The sequence below is a fragment of the Notothenia rossii genome (assembly GCF_949606895.1).
Source record: "Notothenia rossii genome assembly, chromosome: 6".
Classification (NCBI taxonomy): Eukaryota; Metazoa; Chordata; class Actinopteri; order Perciformes; family Nototheniidae; genus Notothenia; species Notothenia rossii.
In genome coordinates, this window is record NC_136909.1 from 71,149,336 (window position 1) to 71,174,482 (window position 25,147).

A 25,147-nucleotide genomic window follows, 5' to 3' on the forward strand; every position below is an offset into this window, starting at 1 on the left:
TTAACAGTCACCATGAAGACAGCTAGTCATCAAAGACGGGGTATTAATAGATCAGAATGGTGTCTTCAGCATCAACAACAACAGCAGAATGTCTGAAATGGCCAGTTTAAAGCCCTGTGGCTCTTTGACCTACGGTATCTTCAAAGACACTATGAGAATGATGATGGTATAGGAAACCAAGAAGCAAAAACATCAAACAGGGAGCGATTTTCTATTCGTCAAAACCAATTATGATTTAAGGATTCCTCATAAAACTGTGTTCCAGAAGAAAAGTGCACACAGTAATTTGATGCCTCTCTGGCCCGCGGTCCCTTCGATGCTGAATCTCTACTTAAGTCAGGTTACTGTAGGTACTTAATAACACCTCACCAATAAAGTAGAAAGACAACAGCAACTAAAGAACATCTGCACCAGCCTCTGAGCTCACTTGTTGACCGCAAATACTTTACAATTCTGTTACTTCATGCATTGTGGGAATGGATCACTTGAGAGATATTACAACTGATGACAGACAGGTCCCACATTGCTAATGTTATTGGAACAAGTTTGAATGTATTCGGCACAGACGGGTGGAATTCTTGAGATACTTGTATCCAGATGTTTCGAGGTGCATCATCTCGTCTCTTGCTCAATGTGAAAAGAACATTTGCGTGACCTACTTATGGGAGTTCTTGAGCTCAACCTGCTATATATTTCATATTTTGCTCCAATGATTTCTTCCTGTTTTTTGACCTTCCAAGCAAGTCGGAAGGGCCTATTTCTAAACACAGTGACACGGGCGAAGGTATTGACACAAGACTCAATTAAGCTGGACACAAAAGGACGTTCTCTCCACCTGTCCTTTAACACTGCCTTTCAGCTGTGATGTCAAGGAACAACAACATTCCCTACTGTCGTCAGGCCACCAAAGTGTCACAATGTTGATCCAACACAAATGTCAGAGCATCGAACATGCATTTAAAGTACTTTTCAAAAACAAGAATTTAGAAAACCTTCCCATAAATACTATTGTTATGTTGAAAAGCTACGAGTTGTAAAAGCATACTTTTACAAATCCAGACACTTATCCAGTCAGGCGGGACACGTTAATAAATGTGGTGCAATTTTTCAGTTGATCCAGACATTGACATTGACTGGCCTTTGAATAAACTGAATACTGTCCACTATAGTCACCCGGAGGGACTGTACCATGTGTGCTGCCAGTCATACTGTGAGTGTGTATGACCCCTTGACCATGAAACCCATTCATTAATTGTCTTACAACAAACCCACACCTCCTCTTCCTTCTTTGCCACGGATCATCTTCGCCTCCCCCCAAAAAAATAACAACAGCCACTCAGCTGCTGCTTGACCTTTCACCAGACGGGTCCTCTCAGTCAGGCCACACAACTGGTGGACTGTTTCTGTTTACTCACCCTTTTGCCCTCTTTTCCTGGCTCCCCTGGGACCCCCGCCACACCCTGGGGAAAAGCATATGTATTTTAGTAAATCAGATGCTACATTCATTTGACAATGCAGGAAGAAATAACAGTTGGCTTCCTATAAAAACCGATGCAGACAGATGTTTATGCCACATGTTTTGAATAGACCATTGGATAACCAGTGGGCTTATTTGCAGTTATAGGGAATGCAGCACTAGCTTAGTTAAGTTAGCATGAGAAGATATAAATGAGTCTGTACAGCTGCAGTTTCCATCTTTACTCATGAACAATTTCTAGGTGACTTCTCCAGGATCCGCTTAATAGGCAATTTTCAGCCTCGGTTGATCAGAGCTTCATTCCATTATTTTACACAGTATCTTGATAAGGAACAATTAGGAAGTTAATAAAGGTGCGTACTGAGTGGTGATTTTGTTTTAAAATGATTGCACAAAGATATACTTATGGGGCTTCAATAATAGCTAGATGGACCTTAATAGTTGTACTTGATTGCTCAGGAGTATGCTATGTAGACTGTGTGCAATGAGAAGAACAGATGACATTAAGATTCTTAAAGGTGTTACCTTTTCTCCTTTGTCACCTGGGAGGCCCTAGATGTGGCAAATAAAGAGTCATGATTACAATAAAACAAACTCAAGAATACAGAATGTTTAGATGTCTCTTTTGTGAAAACAATATTCATTTATTGAAGTACCTGATCTCCTTTGAAACAGTCTTTGTCAGCCTAGGAATCAAACAAAGAATCAAACATAAGAAAACATTCATCCTGTATGGTTTTACCAATACATGTTTGTCAGTTATAGGCAACAGAATACAGTTGGTAAAGAGGTAATTATCTCTAGCTGGATGACCAAAACAGAAGTCAGAGCATGGCTATTACAACCCCCCAGACACCCTGCTGACCACTGTCAGGAAAGGGCAGACAGAGTCGTCTGTCAACCAGGCGACGAAATGGTTACAAGGCCACATACAACATCTCATCTTTCAAATGCAAGCCAAATAATTGGTGTCCTCTTTCAATTGGCATCCAAAAGTCAAACGCCGTTGACTTTTCTTGGAAACAGCTGCAGAAATTGACATTCAGAACATATGTCTTTCAAGTTAGTCGAAGGCCTCGTGCAAAGAACAAACAATAGGAAAATAATTTAACAAGGAGGCTGCCCGGAGATATTTGCAGCTGTATCTATAAACCAAGAGTGACAGCGCTGACCTGTGACACCCTTAATAAAACATGACTTCGTCTGTGCAGGGCTTCTGATAATAAATCAATTATTCATATACAATAGTACATCTTTTGTTGGATTGTGAGCACAGAGTTTCGACCTTGGGTAACAAGCAATACAATGCAAATCAACCCCGCAGATAGTATACACTACTTTAATAACTTGCTCAATATTTTCAGCTTACACTCACCCACCAATGTACTGGTATAATTTGAAAAAGTTTTGCTGAAACCGTATCTGCTTCACAGGGAGAGATTGTTATTTTGCTCGTCCTTGTAGATGTAAAAAAATTGCATTGGAGAAAAAGCTAATGGTTGGCGGTGTACTGTGGGTATAGGCACTGGTGACATAAAAGGGGCAAGCCAGCAGCAGTGGGACACAGTATTTCTGTGACTCCAGAGCTGATTAAAACTGTAAGGCTGATCCCCTCATGATGTGTGCATAATTATCTAACCACCCCGCAGTATACCTTTAATCTCCAGCAGCCGTCAATTCTCTGGATCCGGTGCATTGAGAGTATGTGGGTTTGCATCTGTGCCCACACATTCCCTATGTGTGTTGATAAGTGACAATGCGAGCATCTGCTAGTACATATATCTGCTGCCTGCTGACATATGTAGCTTCGATTTGAATGAGCACAATTCTGGGTTCACTGTCCTCTAGATATTACAAAACCATACAGGAAGCCGGTCCAATTATAAGATCGAAATACATAAAGTGTGTTGTCGTTCTCCCCAGGTTTCTGTAAATGCTACAAGTTTGCAGTGAAAGACCCAATAGGTGCATGTCTCACCCATGTGGGATACAGCTACCTGTCAACCTCCCCCCCTATGAGGAGGCCGGGTGCTCGATTCCTCTGCGCCTGGCCGCTCATCCCTGTCCTTTTTGGCCCAAGTGACGATGCCCACCGAGCCCTGTCTATCTGCTTCTTGTTTGACCCATTCCCAGGCGATGGTAATGTAACACAGACACTGCTCACCTGAGTGCCTCACTTCCCATCACTGTGGGCCAGATGTTTTAACACTGCTTGTAGCACCAACCCGGCGAAAAAATGCTGTGAAATGTCATCACAGATAGCGTAATGAGATGTAAATGTAACACATTGAGCTTACAGGCAGCCCTGCAGCTCCAGGCAGACCGATATCACCCTGTGAAGGAAGATACTAATTAATAACTCCTTAAACTTCAGTCAATAACATCTTTAACATTCTGCAGTGCAGTGGAAACGGCTACGGCTAAATCTATTCGATATATTTTTGACTTTTAAAAGATTTATTCCAAAGGCCAGCCATCATGTTTGTGATAAAAAACTGAAGGTCAGGCTTTTTATGATGCAGTAATATGTCAAGATATGCACTATGTGCGATAGAAGGCCATTAACTGGTATTTACAGTATATCTTGAAATGAATGTCTTATGACTTTCAAACTGTCAGAAAACTGGCAGGTGGGCTGCTTCTATTAAATGTGACAGGCTTTAAAATAAACACAGCCATACTATTTCATGTAAAAGCTTTGCAGTATTAACAATGGACAGGTATGATAACATTGTTTGGTGACTGTGACATAAGGGCAGCCACGGAAAGTCATATAAGGAAAGAGGTCGAAGTCTTTTGACGCCAGGATAACACAATGTAAGCAATGATCTCACACGCTTTTCACTGCTTCCCCAATGTTTTTGTCTTTGCAGATAAAAACTCATGTGTCACTGTCCAATATTCCTTGCATTTATCTCCCCCTTTCACCACAAACACAACAGGACTTTATAAAGCACTGAGCTGAGGATCTGTCGACTTTGAATCTGGCAATACCCGTTTATCAGATGAGGATGAAAGAAAAAAGCCTTTTTGTTGTTCATATCCATTTTGTTGTCTAAATGAATGTCACAGCTAAAATATGCTTGCTATGGGATATGCAGGGGACTCATTACTTTATGCTTCCAAATCTGCCTTCCTCTGTCAGTTTCAATACAAACAAACGTTCTCTCAGTCTCCACCCCCAACCCCACCATCCCATCCGGAAAATGGGATAAAATACACTGTGATACTCTGTTGTCTTCACAGAAACACACAGACCTCATTATAACTTCAAGGCTGGCAGACAGAGCATTGCACCTACAATTATGCGGTGAGTTCCCAAAGACAACAACAACAACAAACAAAAGAACTCAATAAGGGAGGAAAATAAAAGAGCGAGAGATATCAACTAATTACAGGAAAAACATTTCATCTCATACATGAAAAGTATTCCCACAGTGGGAAGAAAAGAAAGGAAAACTTTTAAAAAGACCAATATTTTCTGCATTGCAACCTGAGTTTATTTGATTCAGTGATGTCGGTGAACAGACTATAAAGGAGCTGCAGATAAGAACAAGGTTGGGAATCAAACTTCTCATCTGCACTTCCAGCTTGTCTTACATCCCAGGCGTATGCATTTGGGCACTGTATAGGACACACCTAACTGGATTTCTACAGTGTTTGTGATCAATTGTCAAATATATTCTAAATCAAGTATGTGAGCAGTCCCTAAATAAGAAGGCAATAGTGTGCCATACCCATTTTTGCTGCAGGCTTTAAAGAAATACTGTTTAGAGAGGGCAAGATAAAGGGATTTGTTGGCTATGTCCATTACAAACAGCTTCTCCTATGAATATACAAATACTCTGCAGTGGAACATTTTCTCTAGGCCTGGATAAAAGCTACTCTATATGACCATCAATAAGGTCTTGCTAAGTTATGATAGCAATAACAGTATTCTTCGGCTGGCCATGTTTGGAGTAGCAATCATAGCAGCACTTCAAACAGATGGGCAAACCCCTTATTGAGGCGGGGATTACAGCTCATCAAAGTCAAGCAAATTCCTTGAAGTATCGATTGTTATTTTAAAAAGAAAAGCGAAAACAATTACGGTGTTATTTCGTCCGGGCCAGTCTTTAAATCAGACTCACTAACTTTGTCTCCTGTTGGACCAACCGGCCCTGGGTAACCTTTCAGAGCCTGGGAATAAAGAATATATAATATATTAAATTATATTTCTTTTTAGTGGGAGTTACGGATTAAAAGCTGGTTAAAAAACACCCAAAATGTGTTACTGTATGTCAGTATGTTGACACTCATTATGTCGTGCAGGTGTGAGATTCTCAAGCCCGACAAAACCGGTCAATAAAAGAAGAGAAGATAATGTCAATCACTAGACGATGCATTTTCCAAAAGTGTGCTGTGAGATTGACAATCAGCTGATTATACAGTGTCTGCCCCTCAACCCCTTCTCTGTTTTTCAACATCGCACGGACTCTGATTGTCATTGCTTTTACACCTTGAAGCAGAGGACCTGAGGGTGGAATCAAACCGCGCCTGGCCCGGGGCAAAGTCAAGCCCTCGGTAGAAATGTGAAAGAGGTGGTACAGCTGAGATAAAGAGTGATAGCTGATAAATTAAGCTTGACACACATTGACAGGCTACATTTGCAGCAGGCCTTGTTAGGTATGACATATTTGGGCCAGTAGCATCAACTCTTTGAAATGGGTTGGGGGGAGGACAGGAGATATGTTGAGTGTGATCGGTCTGCGAAATGATTCAGAAATACAATAATTTGTCATGGTTAAATATAGAGATAGAAAGGCTAAAAATAGTGAGCTATATATCTGTGGAAGACGATTACCTACCTTTAACACCTTTTGTCTGGCTCCAGCAGAGACTAATTCATCGCCTATTCGTTGTATTAAACACAACTATTCATACATAAGTAGTGCTAAAATAAATCGCGATAGAAACAACAGCTAATACAGATTCCTTATAAATTGCCCTTTAATGGTGTGGTCGTTGCCTTTAAAATGCACTAATGATGACATGGTTGCGACATCATTTTATCAGATTGCATCACTCTACCTCTGCCGGTTAGCCCACTCACACTGTCAATAATAAGGGCATCTGTCTCAAAGCTGCACATGAGAGCCCAATTCTTTATTTGAATCGACAGCTTAACTACCTTACTGCGGCAATCTGACACAAGAGGATCCACAAGCAAATTCCCCTCTGAGTTATTACCAGAGCTGTGGCAGAAACCGAAGAGTACAAGGCTCATCTGATAACAAGGACGTAAACAACTTCAGGTTCAGTCGATAACAGAAGAGATTTTGATGAATCTTGCACGAGTTTCGAAATAACTTTTTTGTAATGAGGAGATCTTGTCTCGTTGTTGTGGGGAAAAGTGTCATGTAATATAAATGTGTTGGTGTCTGGTTAATTTGAGGAAGGGACCACAAGGCTGACGTTTGTTCCCATTCACAGCTTTGCGATCGTGGGTTAGGAGAGAATTCAAACGCTCCTAGTACACATTATTCACTTCATCGATGAATGTGGAATGAAATACTTTCTAATGAACATGTTGTAAACATTTCACCACTGTGGGACGGAATAAAGGATTTCTGTTTCTAACCCTTCTGAGCACGATAAGGAGTTTGACTCAGTCCACGAAGCTGATAACATGTGTAAAAAATTAAAAAATACAAACACAGGGAATAGATTATGGGAATTTAAGCGTAAATTAAAGGGTTTGTTTTACATTTGAGCTAATTCCTACTTTAAATGAAGCCTAATGACTATCTAATGTGCAATTTCTACATCCTAAAACAACATGTGACATTGGGCCATCCCTACGCATGGTCTTCAGAATTGGCCTCTGACCAGTGGAATATTTCCTTTAATTTGTAACATCTGACAATATTTCTCCCTTTTGTCTTTCACCAACCCCCCCGATTCTACTTTTCTTTCTTCACTTATGCTGTTATTTGGACTATATTCATATTATTTGAGGCCTGTAACCACTTTCATACATCTATCAATATGATCTCATCTGTGCATTCTCTGACACCCTGCCAGTTCTATAAGACATGTTGTACCTATGACTCTTATTTAAGTTCTGTTTCCTAAATAATGCTATGACTATGCTGGGTTTTGTTATAAATCATGAATATTTATGTTTATGCTGTTTTTATTTAGCAAAAGCAACCTTCCCTCCCTGGCGTCCTCTTCGCAGACAGCAGACAATATGTCAACAGAAGAGTTGACAGGGAACTACTATAACTCAAACTAAATAATGCAACTGGAATTAACTTGTGCAGGTGGTGAAATATGTTTCCCATGGCACATGTCCTTATCAGAAAGCAAATGCAGGTCAGTCAGAAGCTCTGTCGGTCCAAAAGTCACTCTCTCACTATACAAAATATTGAATGGTAGTCACCCAGCCTGTATACAAGTCTAAGCTTTGCATCTGCTTTGGCTTATCCGTGTGCCACAAACAAATAGTTTCTGCTGGTAAATATTTTAATTAGAACTGTCAAAAAACGCACTTTTAAATAAAAGATGAAAAATTCAGCAAGTATGCCAAATGCTAACAATTCACTTTCTAAACCTGTGCAGAGTGATGCTCACTTTTCCCAAGTGTGCTCTAGAATTTAGTATGACAAAAGATGCTCTGGTACTTTGATAAAAACTTGGCTCTACTGTGCGAATGTTCAGATAATTCCAAGACTGCAGTACTGTCAGTAACAGGACCTGTGGAACTGTACAGTATCTGGACTTGTCTTTAGTAATGGGCTGTACAGTATATGGAAACAACCAGCAAGTAAAAATTTGCCAGCACTTGTTTTATTGGCTAAGGCTTTTGGCAGTCTTGAAAATGTTGCATTCAGTCATACTCTGGGACACAAAATAAACATTCTTTGCTCCAATTGTCTATGTTTCATACAGCATCTTCTATACACACCATGCTTTCTGAGTATTTGCTTTAAATAGGTTAACTATTGTATATATTTTTTGTATTTAGTTCAAGGTAACAAACAACATCTTGTCAAAGGATTCAATACAAATCATAGTTATAATTGTCAACACGCTTTTATTAAATCATTTTTAGTAATCCATTTTGCTGTGGACTTTCTTATATGCTGTGGTTAGTTCTCATATAACAGAAAGATACTTCAAATCACTCAACTTTAGGAGAGCAAAAACTCCCAAATACTGTATTTAATAAATCTGATTTGTGACACGGTTTGTTCCAAAGCCCTGGGCTAAAATCTGCTAAATCTTTCTTGTTGTCACTGCCGCAAATGTTGTACAAAGTTGTTCAGTCAAGCGTTACCAACCAATTTTATACACTTGACACTGTTGGGAAAGTTCTGCCAGAACACTCTCTCATCCTGTTTCTCTCCTTTTTCTAAGCCTCCACCAGCAGAGACTTTAAAACAGTTGTGTAAAGTTGATAAAGTTAAATATTGTGTTAGAAAATATACAACCATTTTTGTATATGTATAAATCATTTGGAGTAGAAAGTATGGAAGGAGACGTCAAATATCACAGTGTTTGCTACTGAAAACAATGATTTGAGACTTTTGGCATGTTGCCATCATTAGCAGCAGGGATCATCTCGGACCCAATGTACGTTAAACAAATGTTGATTCGATTTCCAAAACTATACCTTTTATATACCAAGGGATGAGATAACCCTAATGCGCCCTGTATTTCCATTTCCTGCTGCAATTTGTACTCCACTACAATTCAAAGACAAATACTGTACTTTTTACTACAGCAGTATACGTAAGACTGCTGTACTGTAGTTACTATTAAAATTCAGATTCAGATTAACAATCAAATTAAATATAATTATTTTTATTTTTTACTGAAGTGTGCCAGCGCATATTGAGTACTTTTAATTTGATCGCAGGACTTTTACTTGTACCAGACTATTTATCTGATATTACCTACCTTGACTTAAGTTACATTTTGTTTACTTTGTGACTGCCTTAAAGTCAAGAAGAAAGGATTCCTTCAATTGAAACGTATACATATAGCTGTTAGAAAAGCTATAACGGACGTGTGGATCTTAGCAAAGCAGTTTAAATCGTCTCAACTTACCTCAACTAACATCAAATTATGCAATTATAATGTATTTTGATGATTGTCAAAAAAATCCCATCTCGGTGAGAGAAAACATAAATAACCCTTCAGGGAAAACGGATTCCTTTCCTTTTTTTAATCATTCTATCTTCCACACCAAAACCTAGTTACAGTGCTGCCCTCTGTCTAATGGACTCAGCCTTGAGCCCACAGGTTTAATTCCAGAGCACAGTGTCACAGAGGGAGATGTAGACAAGACGGTCCGGATGTATTGTTAGCTTTTTTGCTGTAAGCTGTGGGCTTTGTTGCATGTTCAGGGCAGTATGAAGGGGGGATGAAGGGACTGGGAATGGGCCAGTGCTGGCTGTCGCTCCTGCAGCACGAGGTCAGGACACTGTGGGGAGCTGTGTACACTCGCCTGCTAATTACACACACCACTGTGTCTCCCCACTGCCGTAGCTGTGGGGCCACAAAAAAATCTGGCAACTCCCCAGCACATGACAACTAAAGCAAGCAAGAAGCGGGGTTATACAAATGCAGTTTAATTATGTTTACTTCTACCTTTTACCTATCAGAGCGGTTGCAGGTCACAGCCCTCGTCTGACTGAATAATTGCATGTTTGAGTTAATGTAAACACTTTAATCATCACACAATAGGTTCAGCCTCATAAAGAGAGGCTACATTATAACATAATTGTAGCTTCACTGTGTATCAGAACATTCTGGTGGGGAAATGTTGTAATAGTGAATGACAGGCTGTTAAAGCTCTATGGAACAGGATCTGTAAGTAACAGAGATCTCTTGAGTGCCGGCCTACAAATGCCAGGGAGGTTACGCAGGAAATGCCTTTTATGACTTTCCATTTGCTCAGCGATACACCACCACATACAGTATAGGGATATAAGACTAATCATATTGAGTGCTAAAAGGTTAGCTTATTAGCATATCTATTCCACTCTATGATCAAATACAGTTTGACCTAAACAAAGGTCCATTAGCGAGGGGATCAGTGTTCACTGTCAGAGTGCTGAGGATATCCTGTTTTGACTTTTTCAACCACACTCTTCAACTGAACATGTATCCACAAATGTAACTGGGATTACCCACAAGATAACACGGTGTGCACTCCGTCTGTCCCACAGGACGTGTATCTGCAAAACGATACCAGATCACATGCTCATACATAGAATTCTGGCTTCTCAGGTGTCTACTCGCGCCGTAAATAACATACTTGCTTTAAAAATGGAATATGAGCTAATTGCAGTAAAGGGACAGATCGGTAATAGAGTTTCCCAGTGCATAGTGTGACTGAAATCAACAAGCTAATCTATTTGTGCAACATAACAGTTTACAATGTATTTGTTATTAAAAGATTTAATCATTTATTATAGTCTTACTAACTGCTTCCAGCCCCACCGTTTTCACCATCTAAATAAACACAAGGAGCATTACAACTGCAGTTAGAGTTGAATTATATGTTATGAGCATTTCTTTATGAACATTATGAGCATATGGGAACATTAAAAGTGACGGAGCAGTTTTCAATTCACGAGCAAAGCTTTTTCTTAAACTGAAACCACTCAGTCAACCACCACTTGGTTGCAGATACAGTGTACTCATATGAGGTAGTATTGATATAATGTATTATATATATAGGTATGACCATCCAATCCACATTTATAATGTTAACATCTACAGTCTAGGTGCAGCAGAAAATGTCTTATGTACTTTTAAGTCTTTTCGAACAGATTACAAAGCGACTAACTGGTTAAGAAGGGGCTGCTTTATTAAGTCGATGAGGCTCATCCACTTACAGTCACTGGGGATACTGGTTTTAACCCATTAATCCTGTACTGCTCTATGCTCAATGATGATTCTTGGGGCTAGGTTACCTCATATATTGTATTCCACTGTCCTGCCTTCTTATTAATCTAAATCAAATACAAGGGTTATGTCAGGATATCAAATAAATCACTGACTACAACACTGCTGTGGAAAAGACTAATAATGAACATCCCATCACAGCTTGAATTATGCTGTAATTTCATGGGTAGGGAGACTGTGTTAAATCTTAGAATGTCTTAGTTTCCACTGAATTACTAGAAGGGTTCTTACATGGAACATGTAATCCATTGAAGCAATTGTGATAAATGGCCAAATTGTGTGGAATTTTGGGTGGACATTTCTTCACTTGAAGGCAACTAGAAAGAATATTTCTAGGTTTACAATGGAGCAAAGCCCTAATTGTATGTGAAAGTAGTAGCTCAGGGAGACATAAATGCCTACTCTGATTTCCCATGAGCTCCACAGTGCATTTCAGAGTACATCAACTCATTGTTGTTGTTGTTGTTGTTGTTGTCGTTTACTCCCCCTGCTCTCGTCAGCCTCTGTTAGAATCGTATTTTGCGATGAGAGGAGATATGTCAATGTAATCTCTGGGCCTCCAGTATGAAAACAGGTCCACACCACCCATTGCTCTTGTATGTTTTAAGCAATGGCTTGCTAGCTGACAACACGCAGCGGGTTTGAAGCACATCTTTTTTACTTTTGATTTGGCTAGACTGCCTGTCTTGTTGCTACGCTAGTTTGAACAAGCCCAGAGCCAAACATTATTATCCATAACTATTTGTCTGTAGTGCCGGACAAACACGACTGCTAGAAGAAAAAATAAATACAATTTGTTCCAAATCACTCAATTGGGGTAAAGTATTATACTTCACTGAGGGCATGCATGGAGAGATATGTGAGTGTGACCATAGAAAACATAAATGCTCATTTGGGATGCAAAAAAGATGTTATTCCCATATTTTTTTTCGTTGACTCAAGACTCACATATAGGAATACAATTCTGGAGATACATTTTCAGACAAACCAACGCTATTGATGATGACACACACAAACACACACACATACAGCGAGGGGGAGTACACCCTGGGTCCAACGCTGCCAACTTAGCAGCTCACTACACTCTTGAATCACTCTTTTATACAACTTTGTGGCTGACTTTGATTTGTACATACACATAGTAGACCCCTGCCTTCTCAAAACAGCTGATATTTCACTGATATGCAAATCACAAAATGACATCAACTGGTGACAGCTACACCCAGTTTTGAGCAGCTGCTTTTCTTGGAAAGGAAAACAAGCTCCAGTCAAGTGGAGCAGGGTGAACCAGTGAGCGAAGAAAGAAGGGCTGCTCACCAGCTCTGTCACTCTTTCCTCTTGATTGCTGCAGCCCCAGTAGAAAAGACTGCATTATCCCATTCCTCCATTAAACTTATACAAAACTAAAAGGCAACAAATCAGTCAGTCTTTGACGCGGATCGAGTTAATTTCTAGTTTGGCGGTCTCCCACCCCTTCAAATGTCTATGTACTGTAAATAAACTTGATCATGTCATTCATATGCAAATACAGCCATGACGTCAACTGGCTTTTCAGGCTGCCAATTGCTACTTACCTTGAAACAGTGAGACCGAGCAACTCTGGTTGTCTGTTCACAACCAAAGCTTGTGTTTGTAACCTATTTGTACTTCTTTTTGATTCATCCTGACATGTACTTGAATTATTGCACACTGACAATTACTGTTATCCAAGCTAGCTGTTTTGCATGAAAACCTGATGGATTGAAAGCAAGCAGTACACAATCTATCCTGTCAGAGCAGCTCCTTTTCTGTTTCAATTGAGTACATTAACAGTAGGTTGATTTTCTTTCGTTTCAAGTAATCACCAGCAGCACTATTAACACAACATAAAGCTTATTCTTGTTGCAGGAAGCTCACTAAGATAGAGTCAGTATTTCAAATTCTGCTAATGTGTTTTTGTATATTGTTATATTCAACCAGAATATGTGTACTATGTGTAAGAACTCCATTTATATTCCTATAACAGCAGTCTGTGTACAAATACTCATTCTTTATCAACATGTTATTTTATAACCTCTCTGTGCTTTTGTAACCGTACTTTAGATACATTTAAAACAAGCTACCTTGCGACATTTACAAAACAGTTTAGAATTACCAAGTACTTCAACTTCCAGTACCCTGTAGCTCAATGAGAATTCAGCTTTATCTTTTTTATGTTTATTTCTGGTTTTCTTTTCCGATATTTCTCAGAATTACTGTTAGGGCAGTGTGCACGTCCACAGCCTGCAGGGAGGGTGATTTCTGTGGCAGCTGTTTGACTACTCAAGGGGGGGACAGTGATGAAAAGTAGTCCCTTTATTAAACCACTTTAACTGACCATCTGCACAGCTGCCATCAACTGAAAGTGTGCCATTGTGGGCAAACAAATGCAGTGCAACATAACACACGCTTTGATTCAACCAATAGTTTTAGGAGGAATGTGCAGGCTAAATTCCCCAAGTTCCAAAAATAAGTTATTCATTAAAGAAAAAGGACTAGGATTTACTGGCATGCTGGTTGTGGTTCACAAGACATACATTAGTTTCATCACTGCAGCCAGGTTTAACAGCATGCCATAAAGTTTAACCTGAAATGACATAGTGGTTATGGCTATGGTAATTTGAAAAATGAGTTTAGTCCATTAGTATGCCGAGCCAATGGTAGCATACATATCAATTAATTTCACTACAGAAGGACATTGCAGAGTCAAAAACACTTAGACGCCCTTCAGATATGACAGGCACCTGAAAACAGCCACAGAGGAAACAGTGCTTCGTTCCTCCCCACGGGGCACCATACAGAAAATGAAAAGCCTATAAGAATTGATTCCCTGACGAAACTAGATCTGGCTGATGTGCTATGTATGGAATATATGTCTGCTGGAGATAGTAGTACTTACCTTCTCCCCATCGATTCCCTTTTGCCCTTCTGATCCAAGTTCCCCCTGCAATGACAAGATTGAAAGTTAAAAGGCAAAGAAAGGACCCTTGCAAGGTTTATACTTTAAAGAGCCTGTGACACGAACCCAACAACTGTTGTGCAATGAAATAGTGGGCTACTAGTAATCTCGAACCGTCAGTTTAAAAAAGAAAAAGCAATACCGTTCCGATAAATATCAATAATTTCGAACATCGCGGGAAAATTCCTTCGACTCATTTTGAGGTTTTGGGGGAAGCCGGAAGTGACGTCAATGCGGGAAAGCTTCACTGTGCGGCGAGAGAGCCAAACACGGACAAAGTGTGTTGTCATGCGTAGAAATCGTGAATTACTGAATTTAGGCACGTTAATAACGTTTTAATGAAGTTGACTACAGTATATTCATATTTGTCAGTGCTTTCATGTCAATTCGGCGAACATAAACATAAATGATCGTGGTGAAGATGATGATTAAATTAGGATTAAAAATCGGTAGTGAGAGCTGCTGAATTTCCTCCCGTCGGATGTGATATAAAAACAAATCGATTATTTTTGTAGTTGTAAACTCGTGGATGAAACTACATTTATTAGTGCTTTCATGTCAATTCGGTGAACATATGATACATTAAATGATCGTGAGGATGATGATTTAAAAATCTTTTGTTTGAGCCGGTCTGCATTTCCTGATGAGAAAACAAACCTTAGCTTTTTGTAGTTGCAGACTCAGTGGTGTAATGGGCGTTGGACGCAGGGGTACGCCGTACCCCCACTTATTTGAAGCATGATTTCTTTTTTTAATAGTCTAATACATCTAAAATCATTGCCAGTGTTATCAGTTGCAAGTGTGTGTTTGTTGTAATAATGACGAAAACATAATAGGCAGATTTCACAGTAATTATAATAAAAACGTAGCTCAAGCATTTATGCAACTTGATTTGAAGCGTGTGTGTGTGAGGGGCAGAACTGTGTGTGTAGGGTGACCAGGTGTCCCGCACTGTGCGGGACTGCACACACAGCATTTTTATTATTTGTCCTGCGTCCCACACATTGAGACTATTTCCCGCATTTGAGTGATAGTCGCGCAGAAAGGCCGGATCGGTTCGCTGACAGCCGGCACCGCCCTTTATTATTATATTGTCTAAACGGCATCATGTAAATTGCGCTGACAGGTGACACAGAGGTCCCCAAGCCCCCCCCCCCCCCCCCCCCCGTTGACAGTTCACGAGCGCGTCCATAGTGTCTCCCGTCCACCCACCACCCCGTCCACCCAGTAAAAACATCCCCACTACACCACTGGTTGTAGTAGTACACCAACATGGATTAAACGTGTGTTTTTTTTTTACCACAATGTTGGGGAAATTAATGGATAAAATGCACGGATTATTATTATTATTATTATTCCCACTCCGATCGGGACACTAGGTCCACCGTTTCCCCGCAGTTGACAGTTTACGTGGGCTAGGCTGGGTGCAGTGGCGGACTGGCCATCGGGACGAATCCCGATGGGCCGGTACCGAAGTGGGCCGGTCGGATAAGTCACTAGCACATCCCCCACTCCCCCCGTTGACAATTTACTAGTGGTACCGAAGTGGGCCGGTCGAGAGTCCCGGGCTGATTTTTAGTCCCAGTCCACCACTGGCTACATGACCGTATGATCGCCCATATTGACGCACATAATTCCTAAACTTCTAACAGATACAACATAAACTGATCCTTCAGCCTCATATGAGCTCTCAGACACGTTCAAAATTAAACTGTCATCGCTGTCTGAGCTTGCTGCTGTGTGCCCCATCGTCCGTTTACATGCAGATGCTGGGATCCTGAACGTTGTAGCTGGAGCGCTGTGCCCGCAATGACGTCACACATAATTTGGTGGGACTTGAAGAATCCCCGAGAAGATCTAGAAAATTGTCAACATTGAAGGGCAGATTAATGGTTATCAAAGTACAAATATCCAAAATCAGTTCAGTAACGGTTTTCAAGGGGACAATATTTACTCAAATTGATGGGTTTGGATGATGGGGGAAACTCGTGTCACAGGCTCTTTAATCTTTTCCCCCGACTTTTACACCATGTAGGTCCAAATAATTATTGCGCTGTTCCATCAACAGAAACTATCTATACATTCTGAAGCAAAATCAAGGAGGAACATGGTGACTACAAAAAGCTTCTTATCCATAAAAAAAAAAAATATCCTTCATATAATCTAAATAACAAATGAATTCCCAAAGATTTATACCAAAAGATATTAGCAATGTCAATATACAGATATTCTGAAGTCCCTCCCATTACTAGTGAATTGTCTACAAATATTGTATTTGATAACAAGGTAAAAAAGACAACAGTAAAACAATACATCCAAATGTGTTTAACATTGTTTATTTGCAAATTGGCTAATGTGTTATTGATCCCACCTCAAGTACTAGCCAAAAAAAACGTATTATTTTACGACTAACATATCTTGAAAACAATATAATTTTCCTCCCCCAAATACTAGCTTTTACTGAATAGAGCTAGAATGCATTATAACTCATTATAAAACGGACAAGTCAAATCAAGCAATCTGATTGGTTCTTAGCCGTGATATACTGAGCGTATACCACGGGTAGAATTGTAAGTTACTTTTCACAACAAGTCAGTATCCCTCCGCGTCTGAGAAAAACAGTATACCGTTGGGCTGAAAAGCAAACTGCCATACTGGAACAAGAAAGCAGCGGAGAAGTAACGGGGCAGAAGCCCTCCTTTTTGACGCAGCGGTCCAGACATAGACATCAAACGGCAAAACATATTCAGTGTGCAGTTCCTTTGGCATTAGGGCAGGGATATCTAGATACTTTTGACGGTTTAACATAATGAATTGTGCTACTTTTAAAGCAAGCAACGATGTTTTCAAATCTGTAATCAAAGAGGTCCGCAAAAACGCTATCGACCAATCAGATTGCTTGATTTTGACTTGTCAGCTTTATAAATATATTTAAATTTCTTCCGTTACGAAACAAACTTACAAAGCATAAAATGGAAACATTTAAGATTAACTTCGACCTCCGGGGGGGGTCTTACTATAGTATTGAGGAGTGGATTGAGCAGTGCCTATCTCCAGGAAAAAAAAGCACCTAAACTACGACATGCAGAGCTACGTGAAGAGCAGGTAGACCAACTGGAAAAGTACCACCATTCAAAAGCTTTTTGATGCGGGTCTTGAAACAAAGCAGAGAAATTATGACCGTTAGTGGCCACAGGTGCAAAAGCTCTCTCCAGAGCTACTGGAAGCCCAATCTCGGGGACCGGAGAAAGTGGAGCAATATTCTCGCCACGCCAAGCAACAGCCTCGACCAACCTCAACCTATACAAGTGACCACGTAAGCAATGCTACTGATGCTGGACAGTTTTTCAGTGGATGCACAATAAACAGCAACATACACATTAATGTAAATAAACAGCCAAATAATGGATCAACGCTCTCTGTCTAATATGTTCGCTTGCTGTTAGTGTTGTTGCATAGCAACCACCTTGCACTATGTTTTGTGTAGAAGGCAACGGAGGGACTATTTTATTTCGAACATCATTATTTACGAATACAAACTATTTAAATTAGAGTGTGTATTTTTCTTTCATATTGCCACACTTGGTAACCGTTTTATAAAAGCAATAGCTCACTTCAGGCCGTGATATGCTCATTATATCACAGCTAAGGGGCGTGGTTCGGCCCGTCGTGAGCTATTGCTTAAATATAACCCTTGTTAGCTCCATTATTCAGCCAAGTGGAACTGTGCTACCTACCGGCTGCTAAAAGCTAATTTTACTAGCCATCTTCCTGCTAATTTCAACACAGTGTTGTTGTTCAAAATGTTCTATGAGGGAAACGGCAGGCTGAGCGCCTGTATTATAGAAGAACAAGTTTCATCATTGTCTTCAAAATGTTTGCATGGATTTAGTACAGAAGCGTCTTGTGACATCCCTAAATGTTACCATATTTCTTAACATATCCAATATCTCTTTTTATGAAATCCCTACAAGCAGGCGCGCCGGATTCATTTTAGAAGTGGGGGGGCCAAAAAAAGTGCGTGTGTGTATGGCCCAATCCCAATCCCAAACCACGCTTTACACCCTACCCCTACACATTCCCCCTCCGTGACGGAGTGAACTCCGTGGAGTGACACATGAGGCTCCCTCCTGTAAAATGGAGGGAGTAAATACAGCACAAGCTTTGGGACAAACTCCTCTCTCTCCGGCAGAAACAGGAAATACCGTAATATGTAGGCCTAACAACGGTTTCAAATCAGCATCTCTTTGAAAAAAAATGCAAATGAATAACTCAAATAAAACTCCAAACATCTTTAATTGTGTTACTTTTTTGTAAAGCTCTTTTAGTTTTAAACCTGATGTTTATAAGCTTCTTAGTTTTTGCAACAGTCTATAAATATACACAACTTTATAATAAAAATGCACACATTTACCTTTTTCTAGACTAAACTCAGAGGTATGATCCTAAGTTAAAAACATATGAGGTTATCATGAGCTCGTTAACATCGCAATTTATCACTATCGTTTAGTGGTTTTGCAAAGAATGAACCACTTTCTGTTTTTGTACCATTCTGCGTTGAAGTACCTTCTCTTTGCCCAAATAATCAACAAGCGGTCTCCTTTTTTCCGATAGTTAGCTGTACAGCTTTACCCGACTCAATGTCCCGACAACAAACCTCCATGCAGTCGGAACTAGCCTGCAGAGCTGCTGCTGGGTTCATCTGGCTTCGCTGTTTGAAGAAGGTCAAGGCTCCGGAGATGTGGATGTCAGGGATGTGACCTTCCAGTTGTTACATTTAAGTTTAGATTGAATGTATTTAGTTTTCTTCTGCGCCGGTTCTTCTGACATGTTTGCATGTTTGCAATTGCTATATATTCTTTCTATCTAGGTTAACGGCTGACACACAGAACAACGTAACACATCAAGTAAACAACGTAACAAATAAACAAATCTAAGCTTTTTTATTGGTTGTAATTTACATGGATACATTTGAATGGTGTGACAATATCCTATTTGATTGTGTTAAAATGTACATATTCTTCCTGTTATGTCTGCCTGCTTTATTTGACCTAATGCAAAGTGACCTGCTCCATCGAAATCAGTCGCATTGACCCGAAGACACATTTTGATTCCTACTGTAGCTTTCAAATGATATCAGGATTGTTTTTGTAGGCTACTCCAAATATTAAGCAAAATATGTCACATTATATAATGACTATTACAGAGTCATCATTTTGAGAAAAAGGCCTTTAAAGTTTTCTCTTCTCTGGAATCCATCGATCTGATTGATTATTAGCGGAGCAAATGATCAAAATACTATGGAGGGAAGATATTTTGGATTACTGCACTCATGCACCGGCTGTTGTTCCTGTTGTGACGTTAAGTTACTCCGTTCTCCGCTTGTTATGCCGTTACAAGCTTCAAACCTGTATTTATCATCTGAATTTGTCGAAACAAGTTTAATATTCTGAAAGCCAAGACTTTTTTTATTTGAAATCAGATGAAAACAAACTGTAACGGACCCTGCCGTGTTATCTATGATTACTATATGCCTTACATTCATAATTTCAGCGGGAGGGAGGGGGAGCGGCGCTGAGGAACAGCAGAGTGGCGAGTGAGAGCTGTCATCTTCCTTTTACAAGCTTCAAATATGCCTGTAGCTAGTGAGATTGAATATAACAATCAAAAATAACAAAATATACACAGCTAGATCAGATCGCGTTTTAGATGCGACTTTAGGGGAATTATTGAAAAGGGATTTGTACAGTTTTCCGCAGCATCTGCTGCTGCAAAAATGTGGGGCAGGGCTGAAAAGTGGGGGGGCCAATGGCCCCCTGGCCCCCCGCTTCCGGCGCCCTTGCCTACAAGCATTAAGGACTTTCAATTAAACATTTTGTCCTCATCAACATGCAAATGTATGATCTGAAGGCCTCCAAACTAAAAATCCAAGCAGGAAGGACTCTTTAGGGTTTATATTATATGTTCTACCATGTATTTCTCTTGAGTTATTGTGGTGAGAAGAATGTGTCCTCACCAAGGCAACATTGTGTCCCACAGACACAGAAATCCTTTCTAAAACGCAACTATTCCTGTAAATCAAACTATACTGAAGGGGTTGAGATTATCCAGAACTTTTTGTCCTGTCCTCATTGTTGGAACAAAGTTGAATCCCCCCCCCCATTAAGGAACATTCAAACTGAGTTAAGCGGGAAGCCGCAAGCTTGCACCCCAATGACACTGATACAAAAACACATTTGGGAAGCAGATACCCAATTCCCAGCGATACTGTTTCTTAGTGAGCTCACTGCGTCATTTCAGCTCCAGCAAAGTCTACAGCATTTGTAAGATTATACGGGGAATAAGCTGTTTGAGGCTTATTCTCACAAATATAACATCTTAGAGGCTCTACAAATATCTTCCTGATCACTGATTCTTCTTAAGCTACCCAGCCCTTGCTTTCCAAACACTCTGCCAGAAATGTATGAGATGTCTTGGAGCTTGTTGGCTCTGTTATTAAAGTGTAACCTATACACTTTCATGACCTCAGCTGGCCCGTAAAGCTCAAGCAAACTGCCATAATATAGTCCTGTGTCCAAGGGCAACCATTTCATTGCTCGTATCATATCGACAGCTGCATGAAATTGTTCTCACAATGTGGCTAAAAAAAGAAGAAAGAAATATGAAAGCGCGAGGAAACAGCTTCATTGAAAGATTGAGCTTTGGTTTAAAACATTTTAACACAATGAGTATTAGCACCTACTGTATATCAATGCTACTGGTGGTGCTTTTAATGTGGACTTTTTCTTGTGCAGCGTTGTGTAACGAAAGTGCTTTAGCTGGCTCCCAAACCTCATCTTAGAAAGCACAAGGAGAGAGAGCTGGCTGCAAGTGTCCCCCCACAGTGAGCTTAACATCTTCTGTAGATATAGGGCCAGGATTAAGTGTCCTTCCACATCTTGGGAGAATCCTATTTTCTGCCGATGCTTCCACAATGATCCGCAGAACAATTGATCACTTGAATGCAATTCAATATCTTGTGGTTATTAATGTTTTCTTGCTATGTATTTCTTGCTCCTGCTGAGAGTAGAATCACAAGCCCAGAGGTGTTACAGGACATTTTCCGATATGGAACAATCACCCGCATACTGGCGGTGTGCAAAGCACTGCATCCTGGTGACTAAAGGAGATAAACACATGAATCCAAGATGCCACATTTGATGGTCAACAATTTGACTAATGACATAAAACGCAATAAGCAGGCAACAAAAAGTGATAATAGAATGTAATTTTACTAAGAGCATGTACAATTTGCCAATTTTCTCAGCTATTCAGGATTGTCACAGCACTGTCCAATTACAAAAAAAAGGCACTTAGCCACTCTTAAAAATTCCATGAAATTATGCACTTTTCTCCCAATTTAAATGTCAGACTCAACAGTAATGTCTGTCATCTTGGTTGGAGACAGTTCCCTTAAATAGGCATTAAGTTATGCGAGCCATTTGTTTTTCACCTATCAGGGAAGAGCTTCACAAAGAGGGAGACACAGAGATCCACACAGTTCACAGCACCCAACCCTCTAGTAGAAGTTGCTACTACAGCGACAAGGACACAACTCTCCCCCCCCCCCCCCCCCCCGCCACTGGCTTCCCACCCAGTATGCAGCCACCTGTGTGCAATGGGGCGCCCGGCCAATCCGCTGCTTGGGACTGAGCGTCTCTGTAGCAGCACCATACGCACTGTGCCAAAATGAACCCACTTGCTGGCTTAATTTGATTTTGAGATTGCTTTGTTTTCTGCGTTGCTGTGACTGGAGTCAACACAGAGCCAGCCAGTTATTCAATCCAATGATGTTCGAAAATAATCTCAGAGATGGCCACTGACATATTCCATAAATCACTAAATAAAAAACGTGCCAGATGCTATTCACTGCAAACAAAACGCATGCAGTCAAAAGAGAAAATCTATTTGAAACTAAAGCTGAATGTATTCAGGCCAGGGGGAAAACAAAAAACCTGAAGCTACCAACTGAGTGTATGTAAATGGAAACTTTAATCACAGCTTTAAGGGAAAAGCCACACTAAGGGTTTTAAGTAGTTTCATCAGTCAGCAGCCTACCTCATGTCCTGGATCTCCTGAAAGCCCGGCCTCCCCTGTGTCCCCCTGTGACGACAACAACACACAGCAGAGTTAGTGAAAGGTCTCTCGTTGACACATTAGTGAATAGCTTTATGACGGTTTGTCATTTCAGCAGCGATATCGCTCCTACAGCTGTTCCACAAGTTGATGTTGACAAAGTGCTCAGCAGCTGCAGATCAGGATACTATTTCCCAACAACTGGAAAGCCCAAATCTAAAGCTTGTTAAAAAATCATTGTGTTATTTTAATAGTTATATTTAGAAAAAAAAGGGAAAAACAAGGCAAGAAAGTACGAAAAGCTTGATTGTCTTAGGGTTATAACGTCATTCAGAAAAGGAAACTGATTGTCTACAATATTGTTAAGAGAGAGAAGATGGAGGTAGTCGATTACTGGACAAATTAAGCTCACACAGAACTTGCTGCAAGCTAAGAATCTAATTAAATGTGATGCCCATTCAGTCAAATCTTCATTAGAAGCCCTGTTTGTTAGAACTCAATAGGCGTGTTTAGGAAGAACAACAAAATGTGGCTAAACCAAACAACTCAGAAGCTCTCTTTAAACCACGGGTTACAGACCCATTATCCTAGAACAAATACATGTAAATTAAAAACTAGCTCTGCGAAAATGCCGTTCATTGACTCGATATTTAGCATGTGGCAAGATGTAAAACGTTCGATTCCTAGCAATTAGAAGATTATTCCTTTTGTGCGAGACAGCTGCTGATGTCATTTATTATACAGATACATCTCCTATAAAATGTAGTGGGCTATATGTGATTTACAGTGCTCACAATTCAGTGCTCTTACATTTAGATGTATTCTATTCAACCACTAACTCAAACCCCTGCTTTAGAAAGGGCTGAAGCTAATAACATTTTAACACTGATGCACACAAAAGAAACAATGGAGGCTTTTGACAGCTAATCGAAATACGGCGTCAGCGAAAAATAATAAAGTGCCTTGAATAGAATTCCTAGAATTACTCACTTTGGTACAATGGGGTATAAATTGAATTAGAGGGCACTAATTGAAAAAACAAGCCATAAGGGCAGGAGAGTTGTAAACGGTGCAAAACAATTTAAAGGTATTGTAAAAGGGGAAGAAGTTTTAATTTCAACACTATGCCTGTGTGTTTTTTCCTTTAGCATGTACATGCAGGAGCTGTAAATCTAGTAATACCAGGTTTTATGTGCAGGGCCATAGAAAATGGATTTCCTTTCAAGTAAACTGCATTCTTATAACCCAATCCTTATCTGTTTAATTTCCTGAGGGATTCTGGATTAATCATAGCAGTTTAATCCCTCTGCACTGCACTACAATCCACCATCAAACTCCTGACTGTAATGCGGGATAGTACTTTCTGTTGGAGTAACACAAAGTAATCCCTGCTCATTTTCCTTAAAAAAAATCCTCTGTGTAGGTCATGCTGATTAGCCTGCATTTCTCATAATGGGTGTTTTGAAATGCTTTAAATTGCCCAGATGTCTTTGATGAATCTCTACAAATTCAATCTTAATTGTTAGAAGTATCCTCTGACTACTTTTTAATCTTTTTACAAAATGAGATTTGCATGTTGGTAATTGAAAGTCTCATGAGCTTACCTTATTAACAGCATTTGCTATGACTTTCTTAGCCCCTTTCAATGTAATTCTGAAAGCTGCAGCACCGTTTAAGAGTCACTGGAACTCCCTAGGAAATGTAAGGATCAATAAGAATGAAATACGCTTAATCAGAGGGCCACTGCGACTATAATTTACCAGACAGATTAATGTGCAGCAAGGTCAGAGGGTAAAAGAGAGAAAGCTATTACCACGCGCGATCTTGTCAAAGCATGGCGTTCCTGATATACCGCCCAGATGGCTGAAAATAAACTCCTTTTCTACTGTTTTCTATAGTGGAACATGAACATCTGCAAATCCCACAAGACATGACAAACATTTCCACTCCATGATTAACCATTTTTGTGTTCTTCAACATGGTCAAGATGCTTACTTTTAGCATATACTTGTTTGACTCCATATCATATCCAGCTATGCCTGCATCATCAAATGTGTCTTAATGTATTATCATGTTGAACCAAGATGATTGATTTCTAGGTATTTATGATGAAATTGGTGTGTCACCATAGCCACTTAACAGCTTATTCTGTGTGAACTCATTGTAACGCTGAATCGGGAAAATGATTAAAAGATAACCATGATGGCACGCCACTGTTATGCCTGTACATTTATTGATTTGACTCATCATTTCAACAAATGTCACAGCTCCTGAGATTTATTAAATCAACATTAAACCTGCGATTACATGTGTTATTTTACCACACTGCGAAGGTCTTTAGCTCTCTTGTTGCAACAACAATTGATAACTCCATGCGAGGGAAAGGAGATGAGGGAGATGAACAAGGGGATTAGGAGGAAAGGAGGTTAAAATGAACAACACCTCTGATGTGGCAGGAACCCATCGGTAGTAGATTAGAGATGTGTCACATACGACAAAATAAATGTTAATTAAATATGAACCCTTTCTTTCATAATTCAGGTAAAGATGGATACAGAAGAAGAAAGAAAAACGTAATAACTTGACATTGAGCATATCAAACTTTAAGCCTTGTCCCA

At 40.0% G+C, this 25,147-nt stretch overlaps 1 protein-coding gene across 4 annotated transcripts in view; it reads right to left on the reverse strand.

Annotated features, from left to right (window-relative positions):
- Window positions 1–25,147, reverse strand: part of LOC307045407 (uncharacterized protein) — a 98,884-nt gene that overhangs the window by 59,160 nt on the left and 14,577 nt on the right. For 3 of the 4 annotated variants that reach the window (XM_079691066.1, XM_079691065.1, XM_079691068.1), the window contains exons 9-13: window positions 22,512–22,556; window positions 14,355–14,399; window positions 2,134–2,163; window positions 2,003–2,029; window positions 1,416–1,460 (exon numbers count right to left, since the gene is read on the reverse strand). In XM_079691066.1, coding sequence (XP_079547192.1) covers window positions 1,416–1,460; window positions 2,003–2,029; window positions 2,134–2,163; window positions 14,355–14,399; window positions 22,512–22,556 — 192 coding nt within the window. The remainder of the gene's footprint in view (window positions 1–1,415; window positions 1,461–2,002; window positions 2,030–2,133; window positions 2,164–14,354; window positions 14,400–22,511; window positions 22,557–25,147) is intronic. The other variant, XM_079691067.1, reaches the window with a different exon arrangement.